This window comes from Gigantopelta aegis, chromosome 4, assembly GCF_016097555.1.
Source record: "Gigantopelta aegis isolate Gae_Host chromosome 4, Gae_host_genome, whole genome shotgun sequence".
NCBI classification, from domain to species: domain Eukaryota; kingdom Metazoa; phylum Mollusca; class Gastropoda; order Neomphalida; family Peltospiridae; genus Gigantopelta; species Gigantopelta aegis.
The window spans coordinates 4060094-4088048 of NC_054702.1; the positions used below are offsets into that span (position 1 = coordinate 4060094).

Consider the following 27955-nt stretch of genomic DNA (forward strand, 5'->3'; position numbering starts at 1 on the left):
AAACAAGTGCACCGTTTGTGACGTTTAATGGTGATGCTGGTGCCTCTTACCCTCATATATACATGGCTCAGTAAAACGGACAACGGATACAGTAGTGGTTAATAGTTTATTTCTTCCCATACACAATGCATTCAGCAGCATAGCTGTATTTGTAAACTAAATTAAATGTAATGAAAATACTCTGCATACACTGGCTGTGTTTATACAGTTATTACTGGTTAGTAGCAACTGTGTACTGGCATTATTCATGTGAGATTTCTGCCTGCACCCCTACATTTGACATGTTTACAGTTTGGCTGGGATTTGAACCCATAGCCTTTGGTATGGTGTACCTCTGTGTTTTTTCAAGAGTCTCGGCCTTTAATCGACGCAGGCCTATATTCAAGGAATTATGGTATATGATAAAAACTAAATGGTTATGACTATTATTGAAATGAATTAAATAGATTAATAATAATTTTTAAAATTCAAGGTGAGGTGGGGCAGAGATTTCGCCATTCTTCCAGTCGTACCTATAATTTGATTAAAAACACCTAGCAAGGTAAAGTTATTGTTATATACGACAAACTAAGCTGCTAATTCATTGTGTTAAATATAATACATATAAACCCAGGTTTATTACAGTACATGTATCTGGGTTGAAGAATATAACAATACATATAAACCCAGGTTTATTATAGTACATGTATCTGGGTTTGAGAATATCACGGCCGTAGCTAGCAGGGGGGCAAGGGGGGCAGTTGCCCCCCCCCCCCCCGAAAAAATCCGGAAAGCATTATAGAAACTTAAAGAAAATTCTCTTCTCGACTGTTTAAGGAGTTTTAGACTATTAATTACTCAGTTGCCCCCTAAAACAAAAAATCCTAGCTACAGCCCTGAATATAACATCAGTTTCCTAACATTAGTATCAAGGGCAGATATATTTTATACAAACTGGTTTAGGTTTGTAGTTTGTAAATAGACTTGAAAATTATCTAGTGGTTTGCATTTTTTTATTGACAGACTTGGAATTACATGTAGAACAATGGTGTCTATAGTACTGTTAGGACCAAATTTGAAGTAAAACGTTAACATAATAAACAAATTCATTCATTTTGATTACTGGAAGGCATCTTTTTTCATACCATCCCACACACCTTAGTAGTTATAAGTTTTTCATTAAATGTTTTTAAAAATATATTTTAATAATATACTAGATTTAAATTCCGAAATGGTTTGGTGTGATACATTAAAAGTATAACAAACCCAGATTCAAACCCAAACCAGTTTGTATACAATAAATGTGCCCCATATCTGTAGACCTAACCGGATACACCCAGATGGACAGACAGATGGAGAACCCGACTGCTGTGCTCGCACAGAGGAGAGAGAGAGAGAGAGAGAGAGAGAGAGAGAGAGAGAGAGAGAGAGAGAGAGAGAGAGAGAGAGAGAGAGAGAGAGAGAGAGAGAGAGAGAGAGAGAGAGAGGGTGAACCTTATCACCAAAAGCAGGTAATTTAGCCTTTCTTGGGGCCACACTGAATTTTGTTAGGACATACTCTTCTGCTAGATTGTAGTTTTTCGCACATTAAAATCTAATGCTAGAAGATAGCATTGTGTAATCAGTTACTGTGTTAGAACTGGGTCTAATTATCATGAACATATTTTAATTAATAACTTGACATGCTTTTTTACAGGTTCTACAAGTTAGTACAACACGACAAATATTTTTGTTTGGCTGTGGGTGTTCAATTTTGTTTGCCCGATACGATTACAACATAATCATAAACGTTTAAAAACATGCAAGATAATAAGGCGCCAACAGTTGTCTCTCTTTGCGAAACACAGGGCTCGAAATGATTTCAGGGTAACAAAAAAGCTCTAAATACCATGCATAGTAACTAAGTTATTCGTTTACAAAAAAATCCAATATATTTTGAGGAATTTGATGTTATGTTATTATTAAACTCAAACTCAAATGTCTGTGTACTTTAAATGTTTGACTGTTAGTGTATTTTAGTTTAATTATAAAACAAAGATCTAAAAGGTAATAAATTTGTTACACGCTTTTTTTGACAGGCGTACAGGATTGTACATCCCTCCAAAATCTGTATTTCCTTCGGCCGTGTCTCAAGGAAATACAGATTTTGGCGGGCGTACAATCCGCCTGTCAAAAAACCGCTTATCTAATAGTATTTAACAACTGAGGTCATGCTGGGGTGTCGTTAAACATTCATTCATTCAACAACTGGGTATACACAAACTATATACCGTATTGTGTTAACAACTGGGTATACACAAACTATATACCGTATTGTGTCAACAACTGGGTATACACAAACTATATACCGTATTGTGTTAACTGGGTATACACAAACTATATACCGTATTGTGTTAACAACTGGGTATACACAAACTATATACCGTATTGTGTCAACAACTGGGTATACACAAACTATATACCGTATTGTGTTAACAACTGGGTATACACGAACTATATACCGTATTGTGTCAACAACTGGGTATACACAAACTATATACCGTATTGTGTTAACTGGGTATACACAAACTATATACCGCATTGTGTTAACAACTGGGTATACACAAACTATATACCGTATTGTGTCAACAACTGGGTATACACAAACTATATACCTTATTGTGTCAACAACTGGGTATACACAAACTATATACCGTATTGTGTCAACAACTGGGTATACACAAACTATATACCGTATTGTGTCAACAACTGGGTATACACAACCTATATACGTTTATTAAGAATTTGATATACACAAAAGGGTAAATATATACATATCTAAACAGTGAAAAATAAATATCACAGACTGATTGTGAGACAAATGCTCTGCAAAATGGAGGGACGTCACTAACAATATTAGTAATATGTACATGAAATATAGTTTATAACAGTACACACAATGAAGGGTCTTTGCTAACAATATTAGTAATAAGTACACAAAGTATAGTTTATAACAGTATACAAAAAATGGATGGACACTGCTAACAATATTAGCAATACATACACAAAGTACAGTTAATAACAGTAAGCACAAATGTCATTTAAATAATAAAAAAAGCAGCATAACATTTCAAATATTTCACTACAGATGTTTATCACCTACAACCTACATGAAGTGTGCACCTTGATATTTAAATAACAAATTGTTTATACTTATTTTTGTGCTTGTATCCAGTTAAGGTTCAGGCATGCTGTTCTGGGCACACACCTTGGCTATCTGTCAAGGACAGAGAGTTATATATATATATATATATATATATATATATATTCCAACTGACTTGTGTAAACAAAAGTTGATTGATTGGTGTATTATTACTGATGGTTGATGAAGAAATGCCAACCAATTCCCCAAAGGAATATTTTCAGAAGACTATTTTAGGATGTAATATTACTACATTCCTTCATACCGTGAGTTGGTTGTTCTCACTACCCACTGCTTCTAGCTCAGAGTAATGATCTCTACTGTGCAGTTTGATGTATTAGGTTTTAACCTCAACTACTACACGCTTAATGTGTGGCTTTGCCTTTAGTATGTAGATCAATATGAAATTACATGACACACTTCATTTTAACAATATTATTTGTGCCTATATCTAATTATGGTTGAAGAATTCTGTCCTGGGCACACACGTTTGCTGAAATAACATCATAGCCCGAGCCTTTTCATGATGTCAAATTATCAGCGGTGTACAGTTTGGTGCTACATCTGCAATGTCCGAAAGAAAGTGTGCAAGAAGCTGTTAGGTGATCTTACATCTCCCAACTGAGCTGAAACAACTCACTTAGTTGGAAGCCAGTACTGAGACAGGAACCCAGGACCTATCAGCCTTAGGGTCAATGGTCTAACGACTATGCCTGGAAGGCTTGTCAGTTGTTTGACACAATGGATCACACTGCATGTAAACACCAAGAGCCAGATGGGAAGAATATCATTGTGACATATATAATTTAAATCAGTCTTTGGTAACAATGCACATCCAGCTAGTGGTGCAGTAAAATCAGGATACAGAACTAGATCAAATAATATGTTCACTCAAAACAAGATGGGATATGTTAATGTAAGCAGATTGTTAAAGTTGCAGACCCTAGCTTCAACCCGTGAAAATGGACACTGTTTGGTTCATCTACAAACCCGTAACACATCTGGATAAAGTTACAACACAGTGAGAAAAACAACAAATGTCTGATGTTGCAATGGGGAAATGTCTTCTAAAATAGACTAGGGCTCGTCTCCGTAACTGTTACTTCTCAGAGGTATATATGTGTTTTTAGATCATAAAAAATGCATTTCGGGCATTAAAATGAAATATGCTGTAGTGTTTAAAAACTGGTGTACGTCACTTTAAATGAATGTAGTCATATACTGTAGAACATGAAATTAATCTGAGAGAAATTAATGCAAAAAAATGCGAGATTGTAACAAAGGCATTAATTATACAAGACATTTCTGTACTATTGAAGATCATGAAATTAATATGCAAAAGAAATTAATACTAAAAATGTGATATGGTAACCAAGACGTTGATTTTACAATGCATTTGTTGTTTTTAAATAAACTGAATTAAAAATAAAAACATATAATATATGACCCAATGAATGATAAAAGTTTTATTTCACTTCGTATCATTAAACAGCCATTGTTCAAAAATAGCTTCTGTAATGGCAGCTTTACTTTATACTCGCCTTAATTTCATGTTGTACAATAATAACTTCCTCTTCACAATAAAGATCGGGTAATGTGAATAGTGAAATTAGCACACTCATAGCTCTCAAAATCATTGTGTTCATAATGATAAGATAGATATACTAATGTGAACTCTGTAAAATGAATATAATAGTTAACATAAACAGTTCATACACTGAAATGATCTTATAGTAGATATAATTGTTCTCATCTTGTTAACAGAGATTCTAATGTTAACGCTACAAAACTGAACATGCTTCAAGTTTATATTTCTTCACTTTCTGCCACGACACAGATCCATACTTATAGTTCACATAATTGGTATTCATACTAACAATACAGGTCCGAACAGTAAGAATAAACATATTGTTAGTTCTTACAACCCATGTGGACCAACCACCGTCCCAAGTTGTTTCTATATTGTTAGTTCTTACAACCCATGTGGACCAACCACCGTCCCAAGTTGTTCCTATATGTGAGGTTTGATAGTCCTGTATGCAAGATATGATCCGGACAAGGATTTACTATTATGTGCAGTGAAAACTAGGTCAGTGACCTAGTAATAGTACGCGACACACCACCATCCCAAGTTGTTCCTATATGTGAGGTTTGATGGTCCTGCATGCAAGATATGATCCGGACAAGAAAAAGTAAACAGATTGATGTACGTATGTACGGATAGATGGACGGACAACACCATACCATAATACAACCCTTAGACGGGCATATAAAAATGAACATATCTTAATTCATACAACCAATGTGTGCACACAACACATATATTCTAACGTGAACATTAAAAATGAACACATATCAGTTCATACAATCCATGTGTGCACCCTTAAAATACATATATTGTAATATGAACATTAAAAATGAACATATCTTAGTTCATACAATCAATGTTTTCATTCTGACAAGATACAGTTGCTAATGTGAAGGTGAAGAATGAAACATATCTAAGTTCATACAATCCATGTGTTCATACTGACAGATTCCAATGTGATCACACACCATCACGTTCACTTGATGTTGTTCTGTTTTAACATACCACTAACATACATAGTTGCACTAGCACGTATATAAATAAGGAAGATACTTATCACTGGTTTAGGGAATACCAGGCTGTATACAAACTAACCCATCTTGTATTATACGGACTACCTAGTAATTCACTGATCAAAACATTGTGATCAAAGAGTCTGCTGCCTTTGAGAGTGTTTAGACGGACCACACAGATCACAAATCATCTTCTCAATGTACCGATATCAGTGTACCACATCACTGCACCATGATGTCATTGTAGCATCGTCGCAATAGTCCCACGTCAATGAACCATGATGTAAATTATCCATGTTGAGGAACATCATAAGATGGTACAAAACCGGGACTAAAATAAATTCAGAAAATAAATATAAATATTTGAAATATATCACACTTTTCAGAATATTATACTAAAAAGAAAAGAAGGAGGTAGGGAGAGTTTGAAGACAGATTCCTACTATCCAATATCAGCATGCAAGCACCCATGTATTTAAAATTCGTGCAATACAAACAAAAAAGTATCCTTGTTTAAACCATACCAACAAGGAGTGAATCACATAAATGTTTCTAATTTCATTTAGGTTTTTGGGTTGGGTTTTTTTTAAACATTATACACCTATAAGTTCTGTATTATTTCTTATCAACAGCTGTCACAATAGATCTGTAAATGTTTCCAGACAGGGAAGCACATACCATGGCTGTACTAGTGGTGAAGCACTGGAGACCTATGGTGTTCTGTGATTGGTTATACTTTTCTCTCAATTACCATCGGTGGACCAATTGAGCTATTTCTCGTTCCAACCAATGTACCATGTCTGGTATTTCAAAGGCTGTGGTATGTGCTATCCCTTGCTACAAATAGTAAAATGTAGCAGGTTTCCTCTCTAAAACTATATCTCAAAATTACCAATATCTGACATCCAATAGCTCTAGTGGAGTCATTAAACAAAACAAACTTTAACCTTTTTCTTTGCTGGCGGTGGAGGTGGAGTTTCCTTCTCTTTGTTTTCTTCTTTGGTATTTTCCTCCTTGACATCTTCCTTCTCTGATTCTCTCCCTTTATCTTTGTCATCCTCATTCTCTGAATCCTTCTCTTCTTCCTTTACTTTATGTTTCTTCTTTTCCTTCGTCTTCTTGTCTTTCTTCTTTGTTTTCTTTGTTTTCATTTCCTGTCAAAGCAGAGAGAAAATGCAACCTTCAATGTCTAATTCTATTACAGAGTAAATTATTAAACAATCTCTTTCTGTGCCCAAATATAATGTAATTTTTGGAAGTAAAATTCAACACATAACTTGTCGGTTGTTCATGTGAACTTAAAGTTGTCAAAGTGATGTGTGAACAGAATGATGGTCTGGTAATTATTGTGCCCTGAAATATTCAATCTGGAGATGTAAAGAACAACAAGCATTCAAAGACTTAGAGTACTGCTAAAGCACTACATGTCCCATAACTCTGACAAAAAATGGGTAAATTGCCATGAAAGTCAAACATGACCTGTAACAGTATATGATAATGCTATATACAAAATTTCATCTCAATGTCTTTAGGTATTGCAAAAAATAAGTCTCAAGTTCAAGGGCCATAATTCTGTGAAAAATGGCTATATATTGCCATGAAAGTCAAACGTTTTCTGTAACAGAACATGATAAAGCTATACACAAAATTTGAGTTCAGTATCTTGAGGCACTGTAAAACAAATATCCGGAGACCTATATGTGGACAGATGGACAGACAGACGAACTGACAGACGGACAAACAGAGAGAAGGACAGTGAAAAAACCTATAGTCCCCTCCAGTTGGGACTGGTAGGAGACTAATAAAGTACTGGTGACTTTAATGACGAGCGCATACTGTTTCTTCTTCCGAATCTGCCTCCTCCTCTTTATCTTTACTCTTTTCCTTCTTTTTGTCTTTGCCGTCCTTTTGTTTTTTCCCTGATAAATAAATAAAAATATTATATGGACCCTCTGCTATCAGCTTCATCTCTCTCATGCTAACTATAAGTTTGTTATATTCAATGTGATGTCTGCAAAACTGAAAATCTTCTTCAAGTGTTTGTTAGCTCCTCAAATTAAATAGCTGATAAAATTTTAATTATTGCTGTGCAATAATAAGTATCACGTTCATTTTCCATAAAGTAACATTTGGTTTTCAGAATTTTAAATAGTGACGGTGTTATTAAATTCACAATTTTCATTACCAGCTACTATTTAACATTTTAGAATTGTGTAGCAATTTCAAAAACTTGCATAGAGGATGCAGTACTGAACAGAATGATCATATTTGTCTATATGATAAAATTTATTTGTATATTGTCTTCCAACACTTTTAGACACTACACTGGACTTTTCTGGCATGTAACTGTCTACCATGGTATGTGCTATCCTGTCTGTAGGATAGTGCATATAAAAGATCCCTCGCTACTAATGAAAAAAATAAAGCAGGTTTCCTCTGTAAGACTACATTCCAAAATTACCAAGTGTTTGACATTCAATAGCCAATGATCAATAAATCAATATGATTTAGTGGTGTCATTAAACAAAACAAAGTTTAAAGAAGGAAGGAAATATTTTATTCAACAACGTACTCAACACATTTTATTTACGGTTATATGGCATTGGACATATGGTTAAGGACCACACAGATATTGAGGGAGGAAACCCACTTCATGGGCTACTCTTTTCAATTAGCAGTAAGGGATCTTTTATATGCACCATCCCACATACTGGATAGTACATACCACGGCCTTTGTTACACCAGTTGTGGAGCACTGGCTGGAACGAGAAATAGCCCAATGGGCCCACTGACGAGGATCGATACTAGATCGATTGAGCATCAGGCGGCAAACTTTAAGAGTCTAAGATTGGATCTGACCTTTCTTCTTGTCGTTCTCGGTTTCTTCATCATCTTTAGTTTCCATCTCCTTACTCCCTTTCTTCTTCTTTCGTTTCTCCTTCTCCATTTCCTTCTTCTTCAGCTCTTCCTTCTGTCTCTCTTCATCCTCACTCAAATCATCCTCATCATCTGCCTCTTCTTCATCAGTCTTATCATCCAATACCTTCTTCTTTCCAAATATGTTCATCTTTGTTTTCTTTGGACTTTTTCTCTTATCTGTAAATAGGAAAATAAAGTCATCCAACAGACTGGAGAGAAGCTGACTTTATACACAATGAGTCAAACTTATCTGTAAATAGGAAAATAAAGTCATCCAACAGACTGGAGAGAATCTGACTTTATACACAACGAGTCAAACTTATCTGTAAACTGGAAAATAAAGTCATCCAACAGACTGGAGAGAATCTGACTTTATACACAATGAAAGAAAGAAGTGTTTTATTTAATGACGCACTCAACACATTTTATTTACGGTTATACGGCGTCAGACATATGGTTAAGGACCACACAGATTTTTTTAGAGGAAACCCGCTGTCGCCACATAGGCTACTCTTTTATGACAGGCAGCAAGGGATCTTTTATTTGCGCTTCCCACAGGCAGGATAGCACAAACCATGGCTTTTGTTGAACCAGTTATGGATCACTGGTCGGTGCAAGTGGTTTACACCTACCCATTGAGCCTTGCGGAGCACTCACTCAGGGTTTGGAGTCGGTATCTGGATTAAAAATTCCATGCCTCGACTGGGATCCGAACCCAGTACCTACCAGCCTGCAGACCGATGATCTGCCACGACGCCACCGAGGCCGATTTATACACAATGAGTCAAACTTATCTGTAAACTGGAAAATAAGAAGTCATCAAAAAGAAAGAAGAAGTATGTTTTGTGTAACGACACCACTAGAGCACATTGATTAATTAATCATCAGCTATTGGATGTCAAACATTTGGTAATTGTGGCACATAGTTATCAGAGAAACTCTGCTACATTTTCCTAATGCAGCAAGGGACAGGTTAGCTGATACCAGAGCCTTTGACCAGTTGTGGTGCACTGGTTTGAACAAGAAAAAAAACAATCAGTAGAATGGATCCACAGAGGTGGTTCGATCCTGCGACACAAGCACCTCAAGCGAGCACTCAACTGTCAGAGCTAAATCCTGCCAAACAAACAAGAAACACACACGATAGAAGCCAACTGTATACACAATGAATCAAATTCATAATTATGGAAATTGGAAAATAAAAACAAGTCATCAGACGTGACAGTAGCTGACTTTATAAGTAACAAGTCAAATTTATAAAAGGTGATTATTAAGCAATTAGTTTAGACGTGTGCAAATCTTAAATGCATAGGATAAAGCAAATTATAACCTATGTTTATTAACTTGTATATTCTCTATTTAAGCAGAAGCCGTTTGGCAAGTATCACAGTTAGTTTACAGAGAAGAAAACCCATTGCTGCCACACAGAGATGTTTGACAACGTTATTCCTCCAGACATTACTATTCACTCTAACAGTTACTGCTGTTACCAACAAAGATGCTGTACCTTTCTTCATGTCCTTCTTATCACCATCTGCTTCTTCTTCATCATGTTTCAATGATTCTTCACTCTCTGTTCTTCTCTCTTTCTTTTTCTCCCTTCTAGGAGCAGGTTTAGGAACTGGCGTATGTCTCACCTACAACATCACAATGCATGACAACATCAATTGCACTGTACATTTAGTTTGTGGGTAAGAGAAACGGAAGACATGTCCCCCAGTTTTCTTAAAGTTACTAACTCTAATATCCAACACATTGTAAATCATAAAATATTAGTGATCTTAAAATTTAGCAAATCCAAATAAGTGACATATTAGCGGCATAAAATTCATATCATCATATCAGAAACTGAAAAAAGAAAAAGCTAAAGCTGTAGGGATCAGGTTAAATAATACTTTTGATCTATTTTGACATTATGCAGCTTACAGACAGCTGAATTTTAGAAGTAAAACTGCAGAATGTGCATACTAAATATTGTCGTTTGCTATCCATTTTAATTTAACCAGTAGATGTAACCACTGTTGTATGTTCAGTTAATCATCAACAAAAAAGAAATGTTTTATTTAACGACGCACTCAACACATTTTATTTACGGTTATATGGTGTCAGTTAATCATCAACAATTCACTCACACAACATGTTTTTCGGGACGGTCTGTTGGACTTCTCTTTTAATTTAGCTTCATGAAATATTAGCGTCTTGTATGGTCTCGCTAAAGTCATTAAGTTTTATGCTAGCTAATGTTTCCAGTACAGTCAAACCTCGTTACAACGACCATCATTACTACGACATTTACACCATCCGACCACAAATTGTCAGGAACAAATGTACATCAGTGTTATTCTGTTCATTACACTGGCATTCACACCTTCTGACACTGACAGAGCAAATTAGGAACAAACGTGCATTCGACGTCTGAAAACACGTCTTTACAACAACATTACATAATAACAGATACCGTAGCACATTGGCAGGACACACACAGTCACTTAGAATCCTTGATCTCATAGTGAGCCGACTGTGTCACATGCTGTCCGAGCTACCGATGTCTGTGAAATCTGTTGACATGTATTGCTTTTGCAAATCAGCCTTTAGTTAACCAATTAAAGGATTAACTTCGAACAATAAAATCTTCTATTTTCATGATATTTTGTAAACAAAACAGGTACCAATTGTAGATGTCTTTAACCAAGCAATGATTAGAGTGACGGTGAATGCACCTTGTTTAATATATTTAATGATGTTTTTTTAATATATATTTAATGTATGTACGTGTATTTGTTGTTTTTAATAATAATTGCAATGCATTAATTATTTAAATGCTATTCAGTCATCAGTTAATATTAATTAGTATTTTTTGTTACGTTATTTTAGCAATGGAGATAACTCATAACAATTCAATACACCGACAATTTCGATAAAACGACAAAGTGACCCAGGGACGAACATGGTCGTTGTAACGAGGTCTGACTATATACCTTTTCTGTTACAGAGAAAATGCATTTTTAACTAAATTTCGCATCACATATTATTTAAGATTTTTTATATTATAAGAGTACTGGTTATTAGGTCAAGGTTATTTCAAATTAAAGGTCAACGATAAAAAAAAAAACATTACCAGGTATGAGGTCGGTGTGACCTTAGTATCAGGTCTTATACGAGACTCAGATATTCGAAGTAATTGTTGCAAGGTCACGGTTATTCACAATCAAAGGTCAAGGAAGTAGAGATGAATGTGGGTTATGAAAAAAATCTAAAATTGTTAATATTGTTGGTTGGAAGGAAGGAAATGTTTTATTTAACGACGCACTCAACACATTTTATTTACAGTTATATGGCGTTAGCAGGCTTTCAAGCAAGATTTTGTGAAAAATAAGGGCTTTTTTTCAGGGCAAAATTCTTAAAAAATAAGGGCTATTTTTAGGAATTTTTTGACAAAAATAAGGACTGAAATTCAATAATCAATATAAAAGAAAAACATTCTGTACTCACCTCCAGGGAGAACATAAATACAAAAGCTAATTACCAACTCAGAAGGTCATGCCAATGGTCATCAACAGCGATATTCAGCATATCAATACAACCAGATTAAAGTAATCTAATATGGTGCAAATCCATGCTGAATATGATGCGGATACCAACCAAGATGTCTTCTGAGAAATACATTAATTCAACATATTCATTATCTGAAAGTATACTAAGGCTAGATTTAATTAATTCCAACACTTATTTTATGTTTCATTTATCAAAAAATTTGAAAATTAGAAAATTTAGGATTTTCACCAAAAAATCAGGGCTTTTTAGGATTTTGAAGCTTTAATAAGGAATATTAGGGCTGCTGTCAAAAAATAAGGAAAATTAGGAAAATAAGGGCCCCCTTGCAAGCCTGCGTTAGACATATGGTTAAAGACCCTACAGATATTTAGGGAGGAAACCCACTGTCGCCACTTCATAAACTACTCTTTTCGATTAGCAGCAAGGGATCTTTATATGCACCATCCAAAAAACAGGATAGTACATACCACGGCCTTTGTTACATAAGTTTTGAAGCACTGGCTGGAACGAGAAATAGCCCAATGGGGCTACTGATGGGGATCGATCCTAAACCAATTGCACATGAAGTGAGCGCTTTACCACTGGGCCATGTTCCACCGCTATTGTTGGTTGGGTACTGAGAACATCTACGTGGAAACCATATTGTATGATAACTTACATCACAGTTCACAGTGTTTCCCCCAAGATTTTTGTTCAGAGGGTTGGCAAAATAGTTTGATGTTAACCGAGCCCCCAAAGGGTGCAAAAATGCTAGGGGAGTTCGGGGGCACGCTCCCCAGTAATGTTTTTTTTAATTTCCAGTTGTTTTTCAATGCATTATGGAATACATGAGGGTGTCATGTACACTTATAGAAGGAGATATTTTAAGATAGATTTTAATAATAATGTTTATTATTATTAAATATTTGCATAATGTCAAAACAATAATTTGAAAAAGAAGTATAAAACTATTAGACTAAGCACAAACAGATAATACATATTACTGAATTACTGATTGTAATATGTATTATCTGTCATCTATCTATTTATCTAAAAGTAAAACCCAGGTCTTCTAGAATTTTTTTAAAATTCACTAACCATGGATTGGTGATTTTAAAAATTAATTATCCATGATTGAATATTCATTAGCCCTACTTCTGTATGTATATCAGGGGTTCTAGAATTAAAAAACAAATGACTTCCCATACTGACCAATGGGTAAAAATTTTACTGGTCATGATAAAAAATTCACCTGCTAAATTGTAATCACTCAGTGATTGATAAAACAAATAAAAGAAAGTAAATATTTTTTTATATATGTAGGTACATTTTTAAATTTGTGTTCATTCATCATATAATGAACTTTAAAAAAAAATTCTTTCAAGTCTTGCAAATTTAATTATGTAATGTTTAAATATAATTTTAAAAACAACAACACAAAAAAACACCCCAGACCAAACAAAAAAAACATTTGGAAGTTCGTAAAACAATATGGTCATGTGCAACCTTTAAAAAAAAAAACCCTGATCTGACAAGACTGGTCACCGTTTATTTTGTTATGCCTGCACTGTGTTAGAGTAACAACTGTTTGGGTACCAGTTACTTAATAGACTGTAGTTAAAGGAAAATTGCACCAAAATTACTGCAACATTTTGTTAACTTGGACTTTAATAAAATTACATCTGTAAGTATATTCATTTCAGGGATGGGGTATAGGTTACTGGTGACCATATATTCATTAGTGAACTGTTGCATGTGAAAGGAAATTGAAAGTATTGATTTTTGTTTTCATTCGATCATCATCATGATAGTTTATGTGTTTTCTCCTCACTGGCCACCGGGCTCTAACAATGTACATATCTGTGGAATACTAGTATATTTATGACTACTAGCATTTGCTTCTTTATTTTAAAAATAATATCGGCGAATTAATCACAGAAGTGACTGGTTACAATTTTTACGGTCCCAGTAAAGAAATTCATGGGGTCAGTGCGGGGTCCTTCCGGCCCCTAGGGGAAACACTGGTTCATATGACACCGGGATATTGCGAAGGTGGTACGTTCACATCATGGAACAAAAAAACAAGAAACACTGTACAAACAATTAAAAATCCAGAATTGTAGATAAATCAGGAAAATGTTCATCTCTGAGGATAAAAAATATTTGCCGGTGTGAGGTCGACCTGACCTCTGTATCGCATCTTACTTGAGACTCCTCGTCCTCCTCGGTGGACTCTTCTTCTGACCGGTCAGTGTTGTCGCCGGCCGAGTCAACGTCCTGTAACGAGACACATGCTCCCGTGCACACCATGCAGTAACACAACAACCACGTGGAGGTTAGTAGTGCAGGGTTTGAGTTGTCGCTCACAGATCACAAAACGCAAAGTCAAGTTTACTTTCATTAAAAATATTTCATGCCAAAATGCTAATTTCAAAATAGCACATTTAATAAAACATTTATGTCAAACAAATGCAGCAGTGCACGAATGAAACGATCATTTTCGCAATTTTAAGAGGTCTGAAATTACAGGTAACCTATTTCATTTTACATAACTTGTATCAACCATGTGTATAAAATTTAAAATAATAAATTTACTGCATAAATGTAAAATGGTTTCCATAAGACTAGACTTGTGAGAGGTGGATAAACCAAACTATTGTTCGTAGCCCGTTTTGGTGTCCTTTGGTTTGACCAAGACAAATAAAATTTGACTACACATTTTTAAAATGAATTTGCAAAAATTGTTAGCTTCTTTTTTTTGTCCAACTCAAATCCTGATTACACATATAAACATACATACAAAATACACAGGTGAATGTTAAGAGTACACATACATATACCACCAATACATTTAGATACTGTAGTCTGTACAGTTAATATTACACATGGATAACTATACAATGATATCTTTACATAGACAAAATATTAATACTACACATGTATAGGATCCAGTATGGATGTACAGTATACAGACAGAATATACAGCCAATAAAACCGACTACCACAGTTTAGCCAGTTCATTCTGAAGAACAGACAATAGTCGCGACACAAGCAGCTGCTACCGATAAGGTTAATCCAGTTAACAAGTTCAGACAGCCATTAGGGAAACAGATTCCTTACACACGAGATCACTTCTGCGAGTTGTGACTGGCTATTCCAAGTCATGATTCCAGTGTCCTGAGTAACCATAAATGTATGACATCGTTTTAGTATGTCATTGTGTCTATGACGTCATGAACTTAAACACATTCAACCTAATAGTCAGTGTTTTTGTTTTGTTTGTCTGGTAAACTATATTAAAAATGACTTTTTAAGGGTGTGTAAGAAACAGAATACACTCAAGCCCATTGGAGAGGATTTATCTTACAACCCATAGTTTCCAAACTTATCTAACCACTATATGCACATGTAATATCTTCCATCAGATATGAATCAATATATTGCATGACAGTGTAACAGTGATGAAACTCACACACATGGCAAATCAGTCAAGTGGTGCACCATTCAATATATACTTTGTACGGTGAATTACTTGTGAATAACACTACTTTTAAAACACATATAAAAACATGGTGCTTAAAACACAGGTGTTAATAGAGAAATCCAGCGTCTGCCACCTGTTTATAAAGGCTGAAATCAATCATCGAAAAACATCCCTCCTGTCTTACCACATATAATAAGCTGCTCAATACGACTTTAACTGTACTGGCTATTAAGTATTAACCTTTCAGTTGGCCCATGCAGGATATATATACCTGTAGCTATATTAGCATGCGTTTTAAAGACTACACTACTAATCAGTATATATATATAGATGCTAGCCATTCAGATGATGAGTGTAAGCTGAAAGTTAGTAAACTTTACCCTTGGTACAGGCTTCACTCTCGGCAGGACTTTAGGCTTCGTTTTGTGTTCATCCTGTAACAGAATAATCATACAAGTATTGTAAGACATCAAGGAAGTAAACATTTTAATCATAATACATGTAGTGAGGTCTTAAATCAATCAATTACACAAGATTTAAGTATTTTAAATCATGAAATGATCATTGTTATGGGGAATTCTATCAAACTTATTGACAGATGGCATTTATGAACTTGGTACTAACTACACAACTACCAGCAATACTTTGACTACATGTAAACGAACATCCTGACATTCGAGTCAGTTTTTCAATTAAAACCATGCACACTTACAGGTCCACTGGAAACATTGCTATCTCACTGAGATTGTTTCTTTAATATTTAAATAGAGAACAATGGCTTAATTATTTCTTCTCTTTTTTATCCTGTGAAAAGCCTACATCATTAACCTGGGTTTGGTTTATCCTGCAATCCAGTAAAACAAGTGGAAAAATCAATTTCATTCCTAACGCTTACGCTGAACAAGCAAGCAATTTAGCATTATGACATACAATATTAATAACTTAATTCTTGTAAGCTGTAAAATTTGTTACATCAAAAACCTTTTCAACCTTATAATTCCCAAATAAATAATAATGTAATCTTTGTGAACTTTACCATAGAATAAAATTATATTTCTACACACTTTATTGAAAATATAAATGTGGAGAAACCTTGAGGTGTTTTCTCTTTTTCAGATCCTGTCCTCAACACAAATGCATATTCCCCTTCGGGTAGTAGTCTGCTTCGAACATCCCAATCTTCGAACCAGACTACTACCCATAGAGGAATATGCATTTGTGTTGAGGACAGGTGAAGAGGAAAAAAACAAAGAAGAATATCTAAATGAAAATCTAGTCAAAGTAGACCAGTCAAATCAGATCACGTGACATGTGATAAACTGCTAGTAAATATTATAACACTTTGCTTTAATCCGACAGCATAATGTGTCAACACAAACAGTGGTTGCAGAGTGAATGTATTTAAAACAGTATACTATGAGATGGTCAGACTGGTATTTAAAGCAGTATACTATGAGATGATGAGATTGATATTTAAAGCAGTATATTATGAGATGGTAAGCCTGGTATTTAAAGCAGTATACTATGAAATAGTAAGCCTGGTATTCAAAGCAGTGTATTATGAGATGGCAAGACTGGTATTTAAAGCAGTATACTATGAGATGGTCAGACTGGTATCTAAAGCAGTATACTATGAAATGGTCAGACTGGTATTTAAAGCAGTATACTATGAAATGGCAAGACTGGTATTTAAAGCAGTATACTATGAGATGGTGAGATTGGTATTTAAAGCAGTATACTATGAGATGGCGAGAGACTGGTATTTAAAGCAGTATACTATGAGATGGTGAGACTGTTATTTAAAGCAGTATACTATGAGATGGTGAGACTGGTATTTAAAGCAGTATACTATGAGATGGTAAGACTGGTACAAACCTCGTCACTCTCCAATTCATCTTCGTTGGAATCATCATGGTCTTTGTGTTTAGCTGAGGAAAACAAAGACAGGTTACATTGACTGCACTGATCTGATGATAATACAGTCAGCATTTTGCTGTCTATAAACAACTGTTAATACATATTTAAATGTTAATACAGTCATCTCCACTTATTTGCACATCGGTTTATAGCATAATTCGGTTAATCGACTATTTTCACCCAACACGGAACCATTTGCCCTTATAACATTACAAAACATCCGGTTAATTGCACAGACTACAGGCTATATATCGGTTATTTGCACATATAAATAACGATTTTTTTTTTTGTGTGTGTGTGTGCTAAATTAATGTCACAAATGACTGAGAATGTCTATCAAACTTTGGCCAAAAAACTCAAATAAATCACCGATTAATCTGTTTTGTTTGAGCTCACTGTGTGGTAAGCCGACTGTAATCGCTTTTTACAGAGTCGACATGTGACATGCAAATGAGATGGTGTGCACGTTACTACTGGTGAATCACAATACCCGACTACAAGATTTAAGAATGACATAATTAAGTTGAATAAACCTAAGACCTAATGTTTTGTTTGCAATATATTGCTGTTAATCAGAGGCCATCTCAATAACAGGTAACTCTCCGACTATTATTTTTAGAAGTACCGCCTGTGCGCTTGTACGCATGCGCACTCAACTATTGAGGCCCTATTCGATTGACGTGTTCAGGTCAATCATTGTTTTGTGTCAATTATTACGTTATGTTGAGAAGCCTTGTTAATAATTAAAAGATTACAGATCAATCGTCCTAGGCGGTTATGTTTTTAATAAATGTGACCGAGAAAGGGTTCTTGTTCACTTATTCATTAGATGCAGTGTACGCTATATCTGTTAAACACAAAAGAAACGATTTATCACTTGCTTCCCAGAAAATGTAGCGGGGAAAAAAAAGACTGGTGGGGGAGGTCGTCAAAAAAACAAACATAACAAAGACCGTTATTTATGGACCGTCCCTAAGTTTCTGCTATATTGTTAGACACCAATCAGTCGGACCGCTCCATGAAGGTCAGTCAATTGTGTTAGACCGGTCATGCATGCAATGCAGACTGTTCGAACTGATAACGACTCACTAGCCGAGCTTAACTTTAATTGCTTAACAATAGCAAAGTCATTATTTGGGGATCACAAATAATACCAAAGCTTGCCATATTTTTGGGGATGGAAAGAACACCATACCTGCGAATTCATACAAGTTCACGTAATTCTATTCGGTCAATCGGTAATTCCAGAAACTGACGTCATTTTGTAAACACGTGCACCAATGAAACGTGAACGTGTTGATGGTTCTGTTGTTTCAAGTTTATCTCATTAACTACATGGCTAATACACTTTGTTTACACTAGTGGATGGTCAGTGATAGAAGTTGTTGGTTTTTTTAAAAATGATTTCTGGTCTGGCAGATTAAAACAAAAACGTCATGCTAATTATATATATATATATATCGATAGATATATTTTTTTACATTTATATACTACTCAAAAGAATTTAAGGGTCCAAAATTTATAACCAAATAAGTTTCAGAGTGTATTAGATTGATGATGTAAACTACACCAATTTTTTTATTTATTGTTCCATATTTACAAAAAACCCACAAATAAACGTCACTGTATACAAGAAAGTCACATGACATGCTGTCAAAATTGAAGGTTGTCAAACATGGATTTTACACATTAGAACATTCGTTTAATAGTGTGTGAATCCACCCCTGGCGCGAATACACTCGACACATCGTTGCCTCATGCTGTTGATCAGACGTCTGAAGAACTCTTGGGGAATGGCCTGCCACTCTGCCATAAGAAGTTGACCCAGATCATGAAGGTTGGCCGGAGGGGCATGGTTATCCCGAACTCTCCTGCCTAATTCGTCCCAGGCGTGCTCTACTGGGGGCCAAGTCAGGCGAATATGCTGGCCAATCCATCCTGGCGATACCTTGTTGTCTGAGAAAGTCCGTTACCACCCTGGCGTGGTGGGGTCTGGCATTGTCATCCTGCAGAACTGCCCCGCCGCCAATCTGCTGAAGGCCTGGGAGAACCAACGGCCGGATAATCTCATTCAGATAGCGGATTCCATTCAGATTGCCATCCACCACATAGAGGTGGGGTCCTGTGGTGGATAGAGATGCCGCCCCACACCACGACGCTGCCACCACCGAACCGGTGACGTTGTCTAACGTTAACGTCAGCGAAGCGCTCCCCAGGACGTCTGTAGACACGAACCCGACCGTCGCTGAACTGGAGACTAAACCTGGACTCATCAGTGAACATCACTCGACCCCACTGAACACGTTGCCACCGCAGATGAAGCGTACACTAGTGACGTCTGGCCGTTCTGTGACGTGGTAGGAGTGGTGGTCGAACAGCCTGGCGATGGCAGCGTAGATTATTGGCTCTCAGACGACTGCGTATGGTTTGATCAGACACTCGAGTTCCAGTCGCAGTCCGCAGATTGTTACGTAATCGGCGTGCAGTGGTTGTGCGTTGACGTAGAGCAATATTGGTGATGTAGCGGTCATCTCCATTTGTAGTGCTTCAGGGTCTTCCTGAACGTGGACGATTTCGAACAGAATTCGTTGCTTGGTACTGTTGCCACAGTCGGCCAACGGCACTCTGACTGACACCAAGTCTCAGAGCAACATTTCTTTGCGTATTGCCATCCTGAAGCCAAGCAATAGCCCTTCCTCGATCTTCGATAGTCAGTTGAAGTCGTACCATTGTCGAATTTGGAGTGTGCACCGTACACGAACGCAAGCTCCAATTATACGGAAATTCAGCATTGGGAACATGGAATACACGTGCAAAGCGTGCAAATGAAGCACTTTGTGAAAAAGCAAGTTATGGGCATTTAGCAGACCTTTCGCTTTCGCCCTAATTTACGTGCAAATGTAAGCATGTTTTCGCCATTAGAACTAGTCGACAGTGTCAATGACAGTGGATTTTAATTCATTTATGGGTTGCTTATACCCACTTTCATCAATATAATTGACATTCAGAAAATAATGTCGAAAATATCGTCTGACCCTTAAATTCTTTTGAGTAGTATATATATCCAACTGCATGTGACATGTGTTAACTGTAATAGTTCCGGTATGAAGTACCGTATTATGCTAGACTGTCTCCCATGCCACTTTGTAGTTGGATGGCTGTTACAAAGTGAAAGTCGGTACTCTAATCGGTTAATCGACGAACCCGGTTAATTGCACAAAATCGAGCAGCACCGAGGGTATGCAAATAAGCGGGTTTGACTGTATATTTATACACGTTAAGGCATTGGAAGAAATCTTCTAGTTCAAAGGCACTTACTCTAGCTGTAAAATGTTTGGTATTTAGAGGTGTTTTTTTTTTAAACTTTAATAAGTTAAATTACACACAACTTATAACCTCGTTTGAATGATCAATTTTGGCAAACCCAATCTGTTTCCTGATGTTTGTAGTAGCACAAAATACATTTTATGTGAAACAAAACAGGTGTAACAAAAAAATCAACCTGCACTGAGGGAGATTCGAACCACAGACTCCCAGTATGACAGTTCAGCGCTCTACCAACTGAGCTAATAGAGAAATTCCCACTAGCTACTGCCAGTAGGAGCACTTTATCCAAACACTAAGACACAGGTATGTTGCAAGGGAACTATCAGTCACTTAAATCAAACTGCAGAATATCCATACTTCTAAATTTATCTATTGTCACAAGAGTTCAGATAATGAAACATGTTGAGGTATTAGTTCAATTTAATTCAAGAACCCGTAACACTAATATCTTGCATACGACCACTAACCTTTTGTGGCAGAAGATTTTTGTAGATCTATGCTAGGCACCATTGTTTTGCTAAGATGATTTTCAACTTCATTTAACCCCTTTTGTGAATTATGTAGTGGCAATGTTGTATTCTCTAATGGCAGCGGTCTATTATGGCCAAGAGATGGAAGTGTTCTGTTTAATGTTGTAGTATTTTTATTCTGGAAAAATAAAAGAGAAATATATGAAGAACAGCTCTGTAAATAATGACTGGTTGGCACACATTAATGATCTCGTCCATCAAACATATTAAAAATGTTATTCCCTCACTGGGTGGTTGTGAACATTTCCATTGTATGCTTTCTATGCATTTGGTTTCAATAGTGTTATCAGTTTCGAAGAAAAAAACTACTTGTTTTCTTAAAATGACTGTTCATTACAAACATAGACTAATCTCTATCTCTGTATTCTTTGTTTTACATCAAATTTTTAAAAGTAATTCCAAAATTAGTCAATCATATTGCACAGTACCACAAACAAAAAGTAAAATACTGCATAAATTAAGTTCTTAAGGTCAACGACAGTCACTTTTCGTACCCTTGTTTTGGCTTCGTGCGCAATAAATTTAGCATATTTTACCGTAATTTCACATGAAATCCATATTTCATAAAAGGTACAATTTTTTAACCACAAGATTTTCTTCAAACACATTCAGGTGCATCAGTAATGTTCAAAAAAAAAAAATTCAATAGCAATTTTGCATTGGAATTTTTAAAGCATTTTTAAAACAGAAATGTCATGTACCCAGTGTATGGTTATTGTAAGGATATACAAAGTGACGTCATTGGAATACTGACGTCATTCAAATTCAAAATTAGCTATATTATTACAATGCTTCGTCACATTAAAATAAAAACTGGTCTACTAACATTGACCCCTGGTTGTTACTAATTTTCTCCATTTAACTACATTGCATTGTAAATAACAGTGAGACTAAATACTACAATGATATTAACATCAGCTTTTACTAACATCAATATTGATAGGGAAAACTCTATGGTGTCTATATCCATATCAATATTGATTTACAAAAAATCCCAACATTGCGTCTCATATACATAATATTATGAAATCCTAAAATATTTCATCTAATGTATCACATATAAACATGCTTTATTTGATAAGACTACCACATATAAATGTGTTCGTCTAAAATATTATCAATTACAAATGTCTTGTCTAATATATTATCACATACAGTCACGATTCAGACTATCACATACAAATGTGTTACGCCTCCTGACCCGTGCTGACACACTTAGTTCCAAACTGTTGTCAGATTTCAGTGTGTGTTCCAGCTGGGAGTTTTCTTCCTCAGCAAATTCCTCCCCGTCTCCGATGTGACCGTTCTCCCGCCGCGGGTATGCCGTGACAATCATGTGACATCCACCACATGCAACCTGACAAACAAAACACAGCAGAATTTGTAACAAAACCATTAGAAAGACATTTCTTGATCATATGAAGATTCATTAATTAGAGTTAAAAACTTTTTAATATATTGCAGCCGTTACCACAATAATGGCAAACTCTGACGTTAAACAGAAATGAAAGCCGAAAACAGAATACAAATTACAGAAAAAGCTAATAACTCACAGGTTTCAACATATAATGGCAAAACTATTCTTAACACAATTCATTTAATAATGTATGTGGAGGTAAGGACAGGAAAAGAAGCCTGCTAACTCCACTTAGGTTCCTCCTATCAAAAAAACATGACAGGATCTGTTATATATGAATTTACAAATGGGACAAGATGGAATGTAAAAACCGGACATAATATTTTACAACAATTTATCATTGGTATAGGACAAGATGGGGAAAACAGGACATTTATTCTTTATGCAGATATGAGAAAATAAAATGTCAAAAGCAGATTTTTAAAGATATTTTTACCAATACTCACGCGATTAACATAAAACTTGAGTAAACTGTCACAGCAAGTGGGTTTGTAGAGATTTGTAAAGCTTTCAATACCTTGAGCTAGTTTGCCATGACGACCATCACCACAAGTATACAACTGACCTCGCTCTGAAAATAATAACATTACAATACTCGTAACTGTCAAGTGTACAGTTTACACCAAATTAAAAACAGCATCAAATGCAAATATTCCATAGGATGACAGGGACCCATTCCTTACACAATCACAATCAAATTCCACTCTGTTAATCTAAAATATGCCAATTGTTACACCAAATATGAAACCTTGACATTGAGATACAGAAAAAAAAATGTCAGTGATTTAATTAAAATGAACTAGGACAAGCGGGCCTGTCATTTCAAGGAGGGACATCCATACAACTCTCTTTAGATCTACCCCTAAGTTGCTACTGTATTCACCTGTAATGAAGGCTGTAAAGTTTTCACCACAGAAAATGTGTGATACTGTAGGACCCATCTTGACCAACTGTGGGGTCAATGTCTCCATCGTCATGGTTCCCAGACCCAGCTGGCCATTGTTTCCTTCACCAAATGTATAAACTGTACCATTTTCTGTAACACAACATGAAAGAGAGTCAAACAGGTAGGAAGAACACAGATATGACAAAATAACACATGACTACAATGACCAAAATGTATAAATACGGTCATGTGACAAATCTAAATAATACAGTATAACAATGTGAACATTTAAAGGTACCAGACTGATCACCTGTGAGCGCAGCTGTGTGGGACTCACCTGAGCACGGCTGTATGGGACTCACCTGTGAGCACGGCTGTATGGGACTCACCTGTGAGCACGGCTGTGTGGGACTCACCTGTGAGTGTGGCTGTATGGGACTCACCTGTGAGCACGGCTGTGTGGGACTCACCTGTGCACGGCTGTATGGGACTCACCTGTGAGCACGGCTGTGTGGGACTCACCTTTGAGCACGGCTGTGTGGGACTCACCTGTGAGCACGGCTGTGTGGGACTCACCTGTGAGCACGGCTGTGTGGGACTCACCTGTGAGCACGGCTGTGTGGGACTCACCTGTGAGCACAACTGTGTGGGACTCACCTATGAGCGTGGCTGTGAGGGACTCACCTGAGAGAGTGGCTGTGTGGGACTCAACTGTGAGCGCGGCTGTGTGGGACTCACATGTGAGAGTGGCTGTGTTGGACTCACATGTGAGTGCAGCTGTTTAGGACTCACCTGAGAGTGGCTGTGTGGGACTCACCTGTGAGCGCGGCTGTGTGGGACTCACATGTGAGAGCGGCTGTGTGGGACTCACATGTGAGAGGGCTGTGTGGGACTCACCTGTGAGCGCGGCTGTGTGGGACTAACCTGAGAGAGTGGCTGTGTGGGACTCAACTGTGAGCGCGGCTGTGTGGGACTCACCTGTGAGCGCGGCCGTTTGGGACTCACCTGAGAGAGTGGCTGTGTGGGACTCACCTGAGAGAGTGGCTGTGTGGGACTCACCTGAGAGAGTGGCTGTGTGGGACTCACCTGAGAGAGTGGCTGTGTGGGACTCACCTGAGAGAGTGGCTGTGTGGGACTCACCTGAGAGAGTGGCTGTGTGGGACTCACCTGAGAGAGTGGCTGTGTGGGACTCACCTGAGAGAGTGGCTGTGTTAGACTCACCTCTGAGCACAGCTGTGTGGGACTCACATGTGAGAACGGTTGTGTGGGACTCAGCTGAGAGCAGCTGTGTGGGACTCACCTGTGAGAGCGGCTGTGTGGGATCCACCACACGACACGGCCTTCACCTTGTCTGATATGGAAGACACATGTTCCGGTGTTGATACACTAGTTTTGTGTCCAAGACCAAGCTTTCCACAATCATTTTCTCCAAATGTATACAGATGACCACTTTCTATAATTAAAAAATAAAATAAATAAATAAATTATTTATTTATAAATTCATTAATGCTTGACGACGCCCTAGCAAAAAACAACAAACAAACAAACATTGCTTTTCAGAAGTAACACAAACTAATATATTTGGCTTTTCATAAAAAACCCAAAATGTCCCACTTTTTTAAAATTGAAAAACGGATTCCATATATTTGTTACTGTAGTTATTGACCTTCCATTTTTGTGTATGTTCTTGTGGCCATGCGGTTAATGTCCTGTGCTCCGTTCCACAAAAGAATCATTGCTTCGGTTAATTGTAGTGATTTACAGAGAGTTTTATACCTGGCACATGTAAACTTTACAACTGTTCCACAAAGCAACCTTACAGTAAACGTAAGTGCCCCTTTAACAATTAAGATTTTTTTTATGAAGACGTGCGAATTAGTTAAATAATACATTGGTTTTCAGACTATTTGGATGTATTCAATGATATTAGGCATCCACAAAGTAACTTTGTCAGTTTATTTGCTAAGCAATAATTGCCTGTAGACTTAGTCCCCAAGTGCTTTTTAGCCCTTTTACAAATTTGTAATCCCAAATCTTTTTAAATCTATTTAAAACTGTTCAGGAGATCAAAATTCCCATCGCCCAACGCCCGTGCTAAGTGGAAGTTTCATGTCGGGCAAGTAATTATGTTAACTGCATATGCCCGATGACAAGTGACTAATTTAACGCCTAAAACTTTTTTTCATTTTGTTACACATCTCAGTAAATATTTTGGAAAGAGTTCCGATTGTTTGAGCATTTACATAGCTCTAAGGAGTACTAACCCTAACCCTAAATGCTGGAATGATCAAACTGTTGTTAATGTTTTAACACACCAAAAAAAAATTGTGTTGAAAAATTTGATAACAACTTAGAGTTATTCCACTTGTACTATCGATCAGTAAATTTCCGCCACTGAACGTTCAATTGAATTGGTATAAGTAATCGTTTTGATGATCTTCAAACTAGGAAACAGCATCCAATATGCTTTACAGCTTATATAAAAATAAAGTATGCATGCCTTGCATGTGCGATTAAAATGTTTAATCATTGCAAACATGGTATATGAGATGGGATACAGTTTAAAATTGTCATATTAAAATTAAATTACCATAGACGCTAATGCGGTTCCGGAATCTGCTCTTTGCAAATGAACGGGGATGTAAAGCAAGTGCTACTAACGAGTTTATAATTTCTGAGTTCACTCGAACAAAGCATAAATATTATGAATTGTATTCTTATAAAAGTTGTAAGATATTTTAGTTTAGATGTAATAAACCTTGTAGCAGAACATACTTAATGTTTTTCAGTATTTTGCAAATGTAAATCTACGTTCGTGTAAAATGAACGTCTATATAGTCTGTCCCCCAGCGAACGCCTTTTTTTATACTATGAAAGTTATTTATTTCTCAGCCGATTGATTTGTAAATTGCACACAAAAATAGGTTTGGTTTTGTTTTTTATACTATGAAAGTTATTTATTTCTCAGCCGATTGATTTGTAAATTGCACACAAAAATAGGTTTGGTTTTGTTTTTTATACTATGAAAGTTATTTATTTCTCAGCCGATTGATTTGTAAATTGCACACAAAAATAGGTTTGGTTTTGTTTTGTTTTACAATTTCCAAAACACTTTTAATTTTCTTCTTACATCAAACACAACTGAAGTTATTTACAAAAAATGTTTTTAAAGAATGACGGGAGGGATTATAAGGTGAAGTTAGATTTCATTAGCCCTACGTCATAATCGTGATGGTGTGATGTCCTCTAAGCATACATGAATTTTTTTCTGCTTTATTAATATTGTTTTTAACAAATAAATTATGTTCAATATATTAAAAATACAAGGCTGCAATCGATGTACAACCCCCCCCCCCCCCCCCCCCCACCCCCCCATCGTGTTTGCAAGAGACTTTTCTCAGCTATGAACAGGGCAAAAACATCTCAGAGTAGTTTTTGGCGCAGAGTGTGTTAAATAATATACTAACAATAATGACACATTAGCCAAAATCGCTAAAAGACTTTGAACCAATCCAGCCATAACAGTGGAAAGGGTTCTTGCCACATCCATGGCCATACAATAAGTGGTCGTTAAGACAGACATTGACACAATAATTATATGTAGATGAACAAGTGTACACTACCAAACAAATAACAAAGTTTAAATCAACAGATGGACACTATTTAAAACATAAAGTTTAAATCAACAAGCAGAGAAGACAGACAAAAGTACAATTAACAGTGGATACTACTGAACAGACATATAAATTTAGTACTTCCTGGGTAAATGTTATAACCTATTGCTAAAATTCTTTATTTGTGCAATTAAACCAATTACTTTCAAGATTATTACATTATTGAGCATTGTATTAAATTAAGTACAGTAATTGGTTACCGTAAGAAGTATGGGCAAGTGGAAAAATATATGGGGCAAGTGAATATCTGATTGGCACTTGCCCTGTGGCAAATAATTTTTTGGAAAGTTTGGAATCCCTGCTGTTGTTACTGAATTTGTAATTACCAAATAAAACATATGTTAACATTTAGCATTTTGAATCTGTAATTCCCAATATATTTACCAGTTTAAATTTGTAATTCCCAGTATACTCCTATATCTGTTAACATTAACTGGTTTGAATCTGTAATTCCCAATATATATGTAAATTAATATTTATCAGTCTGAATTTGTATTTCTCAATAT

The 27955-nt window shown here is 36.2% G+C and overlaps 2 protein-coding genes across 3 annotated transcripts in view; both read right to left on the reverse strand.

Moving 5' to 3' along the window:
• Positions 1-4613: 4613 nt before the first annotated feature.
• LOC121372508 (splicing regulatory glutamine/lysine-rich protein 1-like) lies at positions 4614-8230 on the reverse strand. The gene is made up of 3 exons (XM_041498859.1): positions 7598-8230; positions 6709-6915; positions 4614-6092 (listed from the first exon to the last, which is right to left on the reverse strand). Exons 1-3 carry the CDS (start codon positions 7736-7738, stop codon positions 6069-6071), a joined length of 372 nt encoding a protein of 123 aa, XP_041354793.1. The 5' UTR covers positions 7739-8230; the 3' UTR covers positions 4614-6068.
• Positions 8231-8441: 211 nt separating this feature from the next.
• Positions 8442-27955, reverse strand: part of LOC121372509 (X-linked retinitis pigmentosa GTPase regulator-like) — a 40399-nt gene continuing 20885 nt past the window's right edge. Inside the window, exons 7-16 of one of the 2 annotated variants that reach the window (XM_041498860.1) lie at positions 25076-25228; positions 23773-23925; positions 23336-23460; positions 22653-22829; positions 21410-21590; positions 17574-17626; positions 16079-16132; positions 14420-14491; positions 10188-10317; positions 8442-8857 (exon numbers count right to left, since the gene is read on the reverse strand). In XM_041498860.1, coding sequence (XP_041354794.1) covers positions 8604-8857; positions 10188-10317; positions 14420-14491; positions 16079-16132; positions 17574-17626; positions 21410-21590; positions 22653-22829; positions 23336-23460; positions 23773-23925; positions 25076-25228 — 1352 coding nt within the window. In that variant the 3' untranslated portion in view covers positions 8442-8603. The remainder of the gene's footprint in view (positions 8858-10187; positions 10318-14419; positions 14492-16078; positions 16133-17573; positions 17627-21409; positions 21591-22652; positions 22830-23335; positions 23461-23772; positions 23926-25075; positions 25229-27955) is intronic. The other variant, XM_041498862.1, reaches the window with a different exon arrangement.